The 12,137-nt window shown below is 39.4% G+C and overlaps 1 protein-coding gene across 2 annotated transcripts in view; it reads right to left on the reverse strand.

Annotated features, from left to right (window-relative positions):
• Positions 1-2,424: 2,424 nt before the first annotated feature.
• Positions 2,425-12,137, reverse strand: part of SYT1 (synaptotagmin 1) — a 539,629-nt gene continuing 529,916 nt past the window's right edge. For both annotated transcript variants that reach the window (XM_059402413.1, XM_059402412.1), the window contains exons 9-10: positions 10,109-10,242; positions 2,425-5,507 (exon numbers count right to left, since the gene is read on the reverse strand). In XM_059402413.1, coding sequence (XP_059258396.1) covers positions 5,301-5,507; positions 10,109-10,242 — 341 coding nt within the window. In that variant the 3' untranslated portion in view covers positions 2,425-5,300. The remainder of the gene's footprint in view (positions 5,508-10,108; positions 10,243-12,137) is intronic.

Genomic DNA, 12,137 nt, shown 5'->3' on the forward strand with positions numbered 1-12,137 from the left:
GAAAACCTTTTGTGGTATCTCCCCCAGGTTCTAGCCCCTCCTTTAGAGTTCTGAGCTATGGTAACACTATCTTCTCCATTCTATTTTGTTTTGTTTTCTTTTCTTTTTTTTTAAAGATTTTATTTATTTTTCTGAGAGAGAGAACACAAGCAGGGGGACAGGTGGGGCAGAGGGGGACAAGCAGACTCTCTGCTGAGCAGGGAACCGACTCCGGGCTCGATCTCAGAACCCTGAGATCAAGCCTTGAGCTAAGTCAGACACTTATCCAACTGAGCCACCCAGGCACCCCTCTATTTTGTTTACCTAGACTTACCCTGGTGTTTATGGGGGATTGTGCCCCACCCTTCCAAATTCATATGTTGAAGTCTTAACCCCCAGTACCTCAGAATATGACTTTTATTTGGAGATAGGGTTCTTCAAGAGGTAGTTAAGTTAAAAAGAGGTCATTAGGGTGGACCCCAATTCAATACGACTCCTGTTCTTATACAAAGGGGAGGTTGGGACCCAGATACACATAAAGGGAAGACCATGTGAAGACAATGGGACCAGATGACCATCTACAAGCAAGAGAGAGAGGCTTCAGAAGAAACCAACCCTGCTGACACCTAGATCTAGGACTTCTGACTTCCAGAACTGTAAGAAAAGAAATTGTTGTTGCTTCAGTCACCAGGTCTGTGAGATTTTGTTAGGGCAGGGCTAGCATACAACTTCAGCTACATCGATTCACCTCTGGGTTAATCCACAGTCCGTGCTTGGCTTTCTCAGCCCTCTCTATGTGGCCAATTTCTTAAATTTCCCCTTTGAAATACCTGGAATAGTTTTGTTGTCATAAAACACCTAATACATGTCCTAAGTGTATATATCTCAAACCTGAAAGCCTTTTGGGAAAACAGACATTGACAGAAGTTTGGGGTGATTTTCCTTTTTTTTTTGGTAATCAAGAAATATTCTTTTAATAGTTTTGTACCTAATTTTGAGAGCTCTTTAAGAAAAACAAAATGCAAAACAACAACAACAACAACAAAAAACAAAACAAAACAAAAAAAGAAAAACAAAATGCTCACTTTTGAAAATCAAACACTTACATATTTAATGCTTCTTTCTTTCTTTTCTTATTTTTATTTTTTTGGTCTTATTTTGTTTTGTTTTTGCATCTAATCTTAGTGGGCCTAAACTTTCCTTTTCTCACTTTACATTTAGAGCCCCGCTAACTGCTTCCTCAGAGTGTACATAATTAAATGGCCTTTCCCCACCTGTCTAAGCAGTTTGGGCTCAGTCCCTCCCCTTGTTTTGCTTTGCCTAATAAAAGTTGGCTGAAGGGAGTATGGTGTGGCCAGCCTTGATAATGAGATAAATTTTGCCACAGTCCTGCCCACTCTCTGACTTGGATAATTCCTATCAGATCCTTTAGTACTTAGCCTCTAACACTTTTCATGATATCTCCTCCCCTGAACAACGTGTTATAGGCTAGGATCCTCAGGATACTGATTCTGAGATGAAGGGGTTTTATGGGGAAATGGTCTTGGAAACAACTGCTGCAAAGGAGCAAGGAGAATGGGCTGGGGAGAGGGAGAAGGTGAAGAGCATTGCAATAGCCTTCTCAACTCACCCTTGGGGCTGGAAACTGAGATATGGCTTCAGAGAGATCCTGCCTGGGCCATGGAATGTGGCTAGGGAGGATGCCTGACCTTAGTGAGGCAGGTTCCTCAGTAGAGGCCAGAGGGATCCTGCCCTCTACTGAGGTGTGAGCTGCCATCAAGCAAGGCTTCTAGTAGCTGCAGGCTGAGTGCCTCGGTGCCCAAGGGGTATCCGGGTGGCACACCGTGGCATCCACTGTGATCGGTCTAGAGAAGGTTCTCAGGGACTCAGGGTGCCATCATTACGTACTGTGATAGTATGTTCAGGTGTCTGTCTGAGCCTATGGGCTCCTTGGGGTCAAGAGCCTCATTTGTTGTCTCTCCGCATCCAGTAAGCACACGGTATACAGGAGGCACTAATCAGTGTCGAATGTAGTGGAGGAGACGTGTTTACTTGTTTTACCCAGTCATGGCAGTGGGCGGGGAATTTAATGTGGCACGCTGCCTTCTGAGAATGGAGTTAAACAAGTCTTATTTTCAGTCCCATTTTGGAGAGGCTTTGTGATTCAATCTGTAGAATAAGAACCCTGGAGGACACCTTTCGGGCAGAGTGGAAAGCCTGAAGGTGTGCAGGGTGAATCACTGATAAACTGGAAGAGACAAACACACGGAGAATGAGGAGCGCAGGTCTCGCGTCAGCTGCTCTGTATTCACAGGCAGGACTTGGGGCCCTGAGCAGTGCAGGCTTTTGTTCCACCACTGCTGCTTCCAGCAGCCTCCGAAGTCCTCTGGCCTCTGACTCAGCCGCAGAGACAAGGAAGAGAAAGAGTTGAAAGGCGGCAACATCAACAGGAAATAAAACATTTTTATTGAATATCCATGTAATATGTTAAGTCATTTTTAACAACAATCAGAAAACTATTGTGGGGTCACTACACAAAGTGAAACAAAATTTAAACCACTTCATCAAAAACGAAGGTAAATACAGCTAAAGTAGTTGGCTCGCGGGCCACGAGCCATATGGCAGAAGAGAACACCCCAACATTTCTACAAGATACAGAGAAAACCCACACATAGAAACACTCAAGCAGGCAGTAAATATACACAAAGGCAACTAGGATCTTTCTAGAGCATCAGCTTCTAATAGTTTACACAGCTTTGTCAGAAAGGTACATGTGGCGTGTCTGAGGATGAATCTTGGTCTTAAAGCAGGTTCAGTCACTGACTGGTGAAACATGGCGTAGTCCCAACTGATTCTATGGTGACAATCCCATGTCTGGCAGTGTTGCAAGAGAATGCATTAGTAGTACTTTAATGTGAGAAATAATGTGTGTTCGGCAGCTTGAACCTGCTTGCCTGAAAGTGTTGTTTCAGTGTGAACAACTTAAAGCTGAATACAGTGAAATTAAATGTCTGTTTCTGATGTTGAAAGAATTTTTAAAAGACAGTCGACTCCCTCTCTTTGGTAGAGTTTGGTCTCTTAAATTGGAAAGATTCTCATTTGACTCTTCTGTTCAAACTGATATGAAATCTCACATCATGACTTGTGCATCTTCTATTATCTATTCTTTTTTTTTTTTTTTTTTTAATATGGACCATCCACAGAAGAGAGAGAGGTTATACTCCCTTGTCCTTTGTGTCTGGCCCAGTCCTGACGAGTTTGCCTGTGGTGACTGGGCTGAAAGGCCAAGGGCTTGCCTCTTCTTTGATGAGAAAAGAAGAATGACAGGAATTCTAGTTTTATCAGGAAACAGCCAGGCCGGTGCAGTGAAGCCTCCCATCAGCCCTTTTTGAATTCTCTGTAGTTTTTGGAAAACGCGGCATGGTATCCTAAAGTCTGAACACGAGGCTAATGCTCGGTTTTCCTCCGTCTTGTTTTGGTATTCGTGAAGACAAACTTTCACCTCAGCGCGTCACTGCTGTCTGTGGCCTAGGAGCTGCGATGGGCCACGGAAGTGCGTGGATGCAGCGTGAGCTAATTGGCTGCCCTTCCACAAAGCGGTCGTCTACCAGAGTGGGGAAAAACATGGAAGATTGCACAGTGCTTGACAAAATGCTGTGTGTTCCACCCCAGTCTATGTATCTTTCTTGTCCTATGCATAGCTTTTCAGTTCTGAATTGGTCCTTTGTAATGAGAACTGTTTGTGCTACACACACCTTGGGCAGTGCAGTAGAAGGGAATGGCAGTATTGTTACAACATCACTACGGAATAAATTGAGTGCTATCCACTGAGGAAACTACGTGTCTAAGCACACACGGCAGTCACAGTGTTACACAGAGCAGTCCTTGAAGACTCTTATGGAATGACTAGTAGCTTCATAATAGTGCCATTTACTACATAATGACATTGAGAACATTAAAAACTCCTCCTAAATCAAGCATCTAGTATACATAAGAGGTTGCTCCAGTTTGCTAGAACTTGTTCTTGGTATTGTTTCACCTTTTTTTTTTTTTTTTAAAGGACAAATTAAAACTTATTTAAGTAAAAAGAGCATATAAAAAGATCACTAGCTGTTTTGGCTTAATTGAAGTGCATTCAGAACTATGGCTAATTGTTTATTTTTTCATCTTTTGATGGGATTACAATACTGTCTGTTTACCACAAAGTAATTTTGTGTAATAAGCACAGATTGCTGTGTTAAAAATATTCTGCATTCCTTCTAATATGGTTTTGTATAATAAAATATTTTGTTACAAAGTCTAATGTGCAAACCTTTTGGAATTATTATAGGTATGAAATCTGGAACAGAATTCACAGGATGCACGTTTGTATAAAGGTGATAACGGAGAGCTACTTTTTTTTCTTTTTAAATAGTCAGGCAATATTTCAGAAATGCTGAATTCTCAGCTTCTTCCCACCCACCCCGTCCCCAAACAAATGCACCCACACACCCATACACCCACACCCCCCACACATACACACACACGGAACACCGTCGCGTTGTTACTCTATATGCAGTAATATGAAATCTTTGACTCCTGTTCAGTTGCTTCCTTGAATGTAGGAGTGAAGCCCTGGTTTTAGCTTTGTAGATGTGTACAGACAGATGCTGTTCTGCTTTGTGGCTATGCTTCCTGGAGGTCAGTCTGGATGCTGTTCAGATCATGCTAATTTGCCTGTGAAGAAATTCTACAAAATTGGATTCACCCACCAAATATGTGGTGTCAGTGTATCTTGGTTCTCAAATGATTGGTAGAAAGCTCAGGTTTAAGTTGTCCTTTAAGATGTCAGTTTGACTGTACTAGTGCCTTACAAGTTGATATTTTTGCTGGAATGCAGACAATACTATATTTACCATATAATATATTATCAGCTCTCCTATATTTCAGTCAATTTACATAATTTAAAATAGAACATCTTATTAAAAACATCTAGATATACACAGATTAGGAAACGCTAACAACATACAAATACACAAACTAGAAATAAATCTTCAGCATACTGGTATATACAACAGTGTGATACAATAAATAATTTCAGTCATGCTCTATCTACACATCATATTGCTTAAAAGAAGAGTAGATTTGGAGGGCAGTGGCATAATGAAGGGCTTAGGGGCTCTCTACGTTTAAATTTGTGCAAATTAAAACAGGATTTGAAGTACCACAGAGTTGTGTTAGGAATGCATGGCTGGATAGATGAAAGGACCCATATTACTGAGGTATTTACAGATACTGGCTAAAGAGCACTATGTGGGCAAATGCAGAAAGGCTTCTTTCCTTTACTTCTTGACCGCCAGCATGGCGTCAACTTCCTCCTCTACCTGTAGGGTGTGCCACTGGGCAATGGGTCGCCTGGGGTTGGCCAGCATGTCTGACCAGTGTCGCAGCTCTGCTCCGGTGCTATTGTAGCCCACAAAGACTTTGCCGATGGCATCGTTCTTGCCAATCTTGTCATAGTCCAAAACAGTTACCACCACTTGCACTTTCTGCAAGAGGACACACAAAAAACATTAATCACCCTGTCCTCTTACAAAGCTGTCTGGAGATCGAAACCACTGGAAATAAGACCCAGTCTCAAAATACCAGGCCGAGACTGAAAATGACTCGTATGTGAAAACCTGAGTGCAATTCCTATTTCAACATTACGTCACCACCATCACTGTCTTCAGCTTCTCCAAGATACTGAATAAATGTTAAATTCTGTCAGGTATTTGGCACAATTCTAAGTCTTTTATGTGAACTATTCATTTACTTCTCATAATAGATCCTATTAATATTGCCATTACACAAAGAAGATGCCGTTAAGTTCCTGGCCTGGGGTTGTGCAAGGAACGAGTGGCTTGGTTTTCACAATCTATGCCGTAATCCACCATACCTTCTGTCTTTGGGTCCCTTCTGTCCCCCACCCTTTGTGTCCCCCATCATCCCTTCTGTCAACTGTGTCCACCTCTAAGTCCATTTGTTTCAACTGTCTCACCAGCAAGATTTTTGGCATTGGTATTTGGTACAATAATCCCATGATTATTGTGAGTATTAAATGTGACAATAGAGTGAAACATCTTTAAAAAGCAATAACTAAAGATAATTTCCCCATTTATACATTTTCTCAATAAACATTTGCTGAGTAACTGTTGCGTATCCAGCGCTGATCTCAAATGGAAATAACCTTTTAGCCACACAAGATTTACTTCAGTTGTTCCATTACCCTGTGAGAGTTTATTTAATAACTTACTTTTTAGAACTGCCTGAATTGACGAAAGCAAACCCATGCCATTATGATATGAAAGACACACTTTTTGAAAGCACATTTTAGTACTGCTTCCGAAGTAATGGATTAGTCAAAATATGTGAAGGCTCTAATCTAGAAACTGAGTGCAGGGATAAAGGTAGAGCTTAGAATAAAGTAGAATGCATAACATTTGGTGGCCAGAGTTAAAAGGAACAGAAAATGGAATGATGGAAGCCAGGGCCAGATGAAGGTCCTGCTGAGTTCTGGTCCTTTCATGGACTTTGTACTCCGAGGACTGCATTATTGCCCCAGTGTACTGAGAGATGGCACCCATGGACAGCGTCACAGCAGAGAAAATAACCACTCTTGAAAGTGGAATTTAGAATGTAAAATGTAACACATTGGCAATAAAGGAAACAAACCTTCTTCCCTTATGTAGCCTTGGATTGATTCCTTTATCAAGGGCATCATCTATCCACCGGATGATTTTGGAAAAGAGAACAGAATCACTTTGGTTCTCAGGAAAATTCTCAGAGCTTCTCCCAAGCAAATATGTCAGGAAGAAAGCATATTGCAGAGAATGGGGAGTAGGAGCTAATTACAGACATTATGCACAAAGGTGAAATGGGCTTTTTGGAGGCTGGAGTGGGTTATGATTGTTTCACCCAGGAATGTACTGGTTAATCATACTCAGGACATTATATCCTTCTGAAGGTCTTGGATTAATTTTTGTAGCTGCATATATAGTTTATTTATACATTTTGGGGGTATAACATTTACATGTACTTTTGGAAATCAGCATATTTTGCTCATAATGTATTTCATAGGGATATATATATAGAGAAAACAGATAATCTTACAACCTCAGAATAAAGGAAACCCAGACCCCTATTTTAGTACATAAAATGTTCAACTGTTTCTCTAAGAAAACTAGGAAAACAAATCTCCTGGGGAAAACTAAAAAAGAGACGAGAGGAAGAAGAAAGAAAAGAACAAATTGACAAGAGAAACAGAGAAAGAGGAGGGATGTAGTCAGAGATGGGCTCATCATTGCCATGCCTAAAAGTACTCTACGATGGGTTCAGGTTTCCTCTGTCCTGACAGAGTACTAGCTCCTCTAAAATGCTGCCCCCAGAAACCCAGCATATGTCTTGTTTTTAATGTGCTTCACTTATTTTTAAGATTTTATTTATTTGAGAGAGAAAGAGGGTGCGTGTGGGCCACGAGCTGCTGGTGTGGGGGTCGGGGAGATGGTATGCTGGGCAGAGGGAGAAGCCAGCTGGCTCTCTACTGGGCAGGGAGTCTGATGCATGACCTAGCCTAAGTCAGAGGCTTAAGCAACTGAGCCACCAGGCACCCCCTTCAGTTTAATATATTTACATTTGCACAATTTATTGTTGCAAAAGGACATTTACTTCTTTTTTTTTTTTTAACAGATGTAGAAAAAAGAAAATTTACGGTAGGATTTTTCATAACAATACCTTGTCTTAAAATGTTTTACAGTATTAAAAAACAAAGCTCAGGGTGCCTGGATGGCTCAGTTGGTTAAGTGTCTGTCTTTAGCTCAGGTCATGATTCCAGAGTCCTGAGATCAAGCCCCACATTGGGTTTCCTGCTTGCCTGGGAACCTTCTCCCTCTCCCTCTGCCTGCCACTCCCCCTGCTTGTGCTCTCTCTCTCTGTCAAATAAATAAATAAACTTAAATAAAATAAAAAATAAAAAACAAAACTTCAAGAGGTATTCATTTCCATAGGAGTAAGCTCTTAGAACTCAAAAGAGTTCACTGAACAAATATCGCAAAATAAATTGAAGAAAATTGGGTGTCTTTGGGGGTTGCCAGTTGGTCTAAAGCAGTGACCTCAGTAGCTCTGGCTAGTAAACAGGTGACTGGGGACAGGGAATCAGTGTCCTCTGCAATGTCGTTTACTTATATAACAACTGTTGAAAGTAAATATATGTAAATTGCTACCATGTGAAAATGTACACGAGAAAGGTTAAATAAAGACCATGAAGTGATGGTAGATTGCTATTGATTTTTAAAGAACTGCCCCATGCAATACAATAAATACTCCTGGCAACATGTAGCTTTTTAAATTGAAGTAAATTAAAATTAATAAAATTTCTTGATCACACTAGTGGCTGAAGTGCTCATTACCTACTTGCTGTTGACTACTGTATTGGACCACACAGATGATAAAACATTTCCATTGTCAAAGAGAGTTCTAGTAGACAACATTGGTCCATATATTGTTTTAATTTTATTGTTAGATCTATTTTCTAATAAAGTGTTAATTTGAAAAAGACAAAATTAATACTGTGAATAGTAATGGTGATGGGAACTATTTACTGAGCGTTCACCATTCCAAATGATTTCATACGCATAATCATATGGATTCTATTGTTCCTATTTTATATGTGAGGAGATTCTAAGCCTTGGTTTCCTTATATATAAAATTGGGATAATAACCTCTCTCATAAGGTTATTGTAAAAGACTTAATGAGATTATGTATGTAAAGTGCTTAAATTGGGGCCAGACACATAATAAATATACAATAAATGCAGCTATTATATTAGCTTTCTTCATGGAATAAAAGTGTGATTTGCTCATAAGATACTATATTCTAAATTAGATTCTAGATTAAAGTAAAAATATGCAACTAAAGAATATTTACTGGTGTTTTATAGTCTGAACCTTTAGAAATTTCCATGGTGTAGGGCGCCTGGGTGGCTCAGTGGGTTAAGCCGCTGCCTTTGGCTCAGGTCATGATCTCAAGGTCCTGGGATCGAGTCCTGCATCAGGCTCTCTGCTCAGCGGGGAGCCTGCTTCCCTCTCTCTCTCTCTGCCTGTCTCTCCATCTACTTGTGATTTCTCTCTGTCAAATAAATAAATAAAATCTTTAAAAAAAAAAAGAAATTTCCATGGTGTAGTTTTAGTGCCTACACTTCATTTCTCCTTCACGTTGTGGGGAAACTTTTATAGGACCAAAGAGATAGACCTATATCAATTATTTAATAAAATGTAAAAGTACTGTTGCTTTAAGGCATTTGACTTTCTAACAGCCAATATCCATTAAAGATTAGCAAGAAATAGCCAATAGTTATTGGATGTGAACTTTGAGTTCCAATAGTAACACTGTGGCTAGAAGGTAAGAGAACCTAAAATTATTTAAAAATTGCTAAATAATAAGATCATATACTATTATTGTGGCTACATGTAGCATCCTGTTCTGAACATCTTACCCACAGAGTCCTTTAATAGAATATTCCCTATCATAACAATCATTATCTAGCAAATTAAGGTTTCATCTTTACAAAAATATCCTTCCTTTCCAACTCAGAAACAGGAAGTTAAATATAAGCTATTAAAAATATGACTTAGTCTGATATTTCTATTTTTAACCACAATTTAATAATGAAAGAGTAAAGATGATGCATATTTATCATCAACTAAAATATTTCTTTTATCTCTCTCTCTCTCTTTTTTTGCTATAAGGCTGTGATAAGGAGAACTCCATATTGTGGCCTGGGAATGAATAGTGAAAGTTCATTTTCTTTTGGCCTTTTAACATTTATGGTACTTTTTGAGTTAGCAGAGTCGTTGTGTTGATTTTCTTTTTCCTACTTTATTTCTGCTCACCCGAATGCCAGCTGTTTTTGGCTGATGAGTCAGCACATCTTGTGCTGTATATTTCATCATTTCCTTCTTGATGTAGCTTGATTATCAAGTGTGCATGGGAATAAGAATGGCAAATCTAATGAAGGCATGTGCACTGATAATTTACAAGGTTTGTGCATTTCATCTATGCGGTCTGAAGAAATAAAACTGAATAGGAAGACAAAATTATGTTTGACATTACCTGGATTTGCTCAAAGGGTACTTCAAAGCTGAATGACTCATTGTAGTAGGGGTTAAGTGTGTTCTTTTTAATTGTTGTCTTTTTCTTCTTCAGCCTCTTGCCATTCTGCATCAGATGGATCTTCACATAAGGATCTGAAAAACAGAAACAAAAACTTTAGGAGATCAAGAATACATAGTTTAGGTCGTCCTCTCTGAAAGGGGCGGCCCCAACTGGTTGATTTGATTCTTGATGCTTGACACGAAATAAAGCTTTGCTTGACTTAAAAAAAAAAAAAAAAAAAAAAAGAATACATAGTTTAGACTATAATTTAGCTTATTAAAAAAAACTCGAGTATTCCCAACAGGAAAATCACTTTATAGCATATATTTAATATATTTTTAAAAATGTAAGCATTCTTTACTGAAAGATTTTAAGTAACCTCTGGGCCAGGTTTTTGCCATGCTGTCTCAATATTTATAGCTGGATTTAGGGGATAAGAGCCATAGTGTGCTAACAAACCAGCAATTTGAGGGGGATTGGGGAATAGTCTTGACATGTAACATTTGCCAGTTACCAGTTAACATCTACCAGTTCCATGGTAGAAATACTCTCAGCATGGCTAATTTCAAGCTACTAAATAGTTTAACAACTAGCTTACCAAATCCCTGAAAATACTAATAATTGGCTCTTCTGAGCTGGCAAAGTAGTAGTTGCAGCACCACTGCATGGGAGTAAAACTCTTGACAAAAGGACAAAGGAGCCATTTCATGCATTCATTTATTCATTTACTCAGTCAATATTAGTTAGGCCCCAGGGATACAAATAAAACCGATCATTGCTGTTTTCATGAGGAAACTTCAGACTCGTGGGGGGAGGGAGAGAGTAGGCTTGTAAAGAAATGAAATGCATATGAAATTACAAGTTGAAGAGAGTGCTCTAGAATAGAGCAAGAACAGAGATAGGATTGAGAAGAGCAGGGATAGTATGATGACCCTAAGGTAGCAATGGAATTCTTAGATTGCTCAAGTAAGGGCTCTCTGTGGAGGTAACATTTAAACTGAGATTTGAAGGCTAAAGGGAGAGAAGAGGCTGTGTGTGTGTGTGTGTGTGTTTATGTGTGTGGTGTGTGTGCAGTGATGGGTGGGGTATAGGTGGCAAGGGCAGAGAGAGAGAAAGAGAGAGAGATCTATTGATCCAGTACCTGTGCCTGAAAATCCCTAGGTAGAGAGTAAGTCAGTGCACATAGAAGTAATGAGAAAAGGAGCAGGATTCCCTCAGCAGTTTCCCCAAAGCCTCATTAAGTAAAGGTAAAGTAATAAGCAAATCAATGGAGGGGTAAGACAATTCTCATTCACAGTTCTCATTACTAATGGATGAACGAGGTACCTTCAGCCTTCAGGTTATTAAGAACCAACACCCAGCTCTGACAGTAACATCTTTCTACTGTTTTCTTAAGTATTTGTTCGGTTTACATGTGATGCATATTCATTATAGAAAGACATCGGAAAACAATGATAAACAAAGAGAAAAAAAAATCATCCATGATTTTACTCCCTTAAAATAAGCCGTGCTAAGCTTTCTAAAATTGCCTTCCTCTCCTTATGTGTAAAGGTTGGAGAAACTTTTACAGATAACCTAGTTTAATAGCCACGAATTTTTAGATAACAACATTTTCTGGTAATTTTTTCAGCACAATAAAATTCTGGTTTATTATTGGAAAACGTTTACACATACATCAAACAGGCCAAAACCAGCAGCAACTTCATAGACAAACAAACAAAATTAAAAAAAAAAAAAGGAAAGAAACCTTTCTTCTTTGGCCTCTTTAATCATCTCATACAAACCAGCTGTTGATAGTACAGCTTAGTGCATACACAAAGAAGTGCTACTGGAATTCTCGGAGTAAGACTGTTTTGTGTGTGTATGTGTGTGTGTGTGCGCGCGCGCACGCGCGCGTGTGTTCAAACAGTTTTTCTTTCCCCCCTCCTTGGAGATTGTAACGAACGTGGTCACATTACAAGTAGAGTCAGAAGTAGGACAGACAATG

Source organism: Mustela nigripes, chromosome 6 (assembly GCF_022355385.1).
Source record: "Mustela nigripes isolate SB6536 chromosome 6, MUSNIG.SB6536, whole genome shotgun sequence".
In the NCBI taxonomy this organism is placed as follows: Eukaryota; Metazoa; Chordata; class Mammalia; order Carnivora; family Mustelidae; genus Mustela; species Mustela nigripes.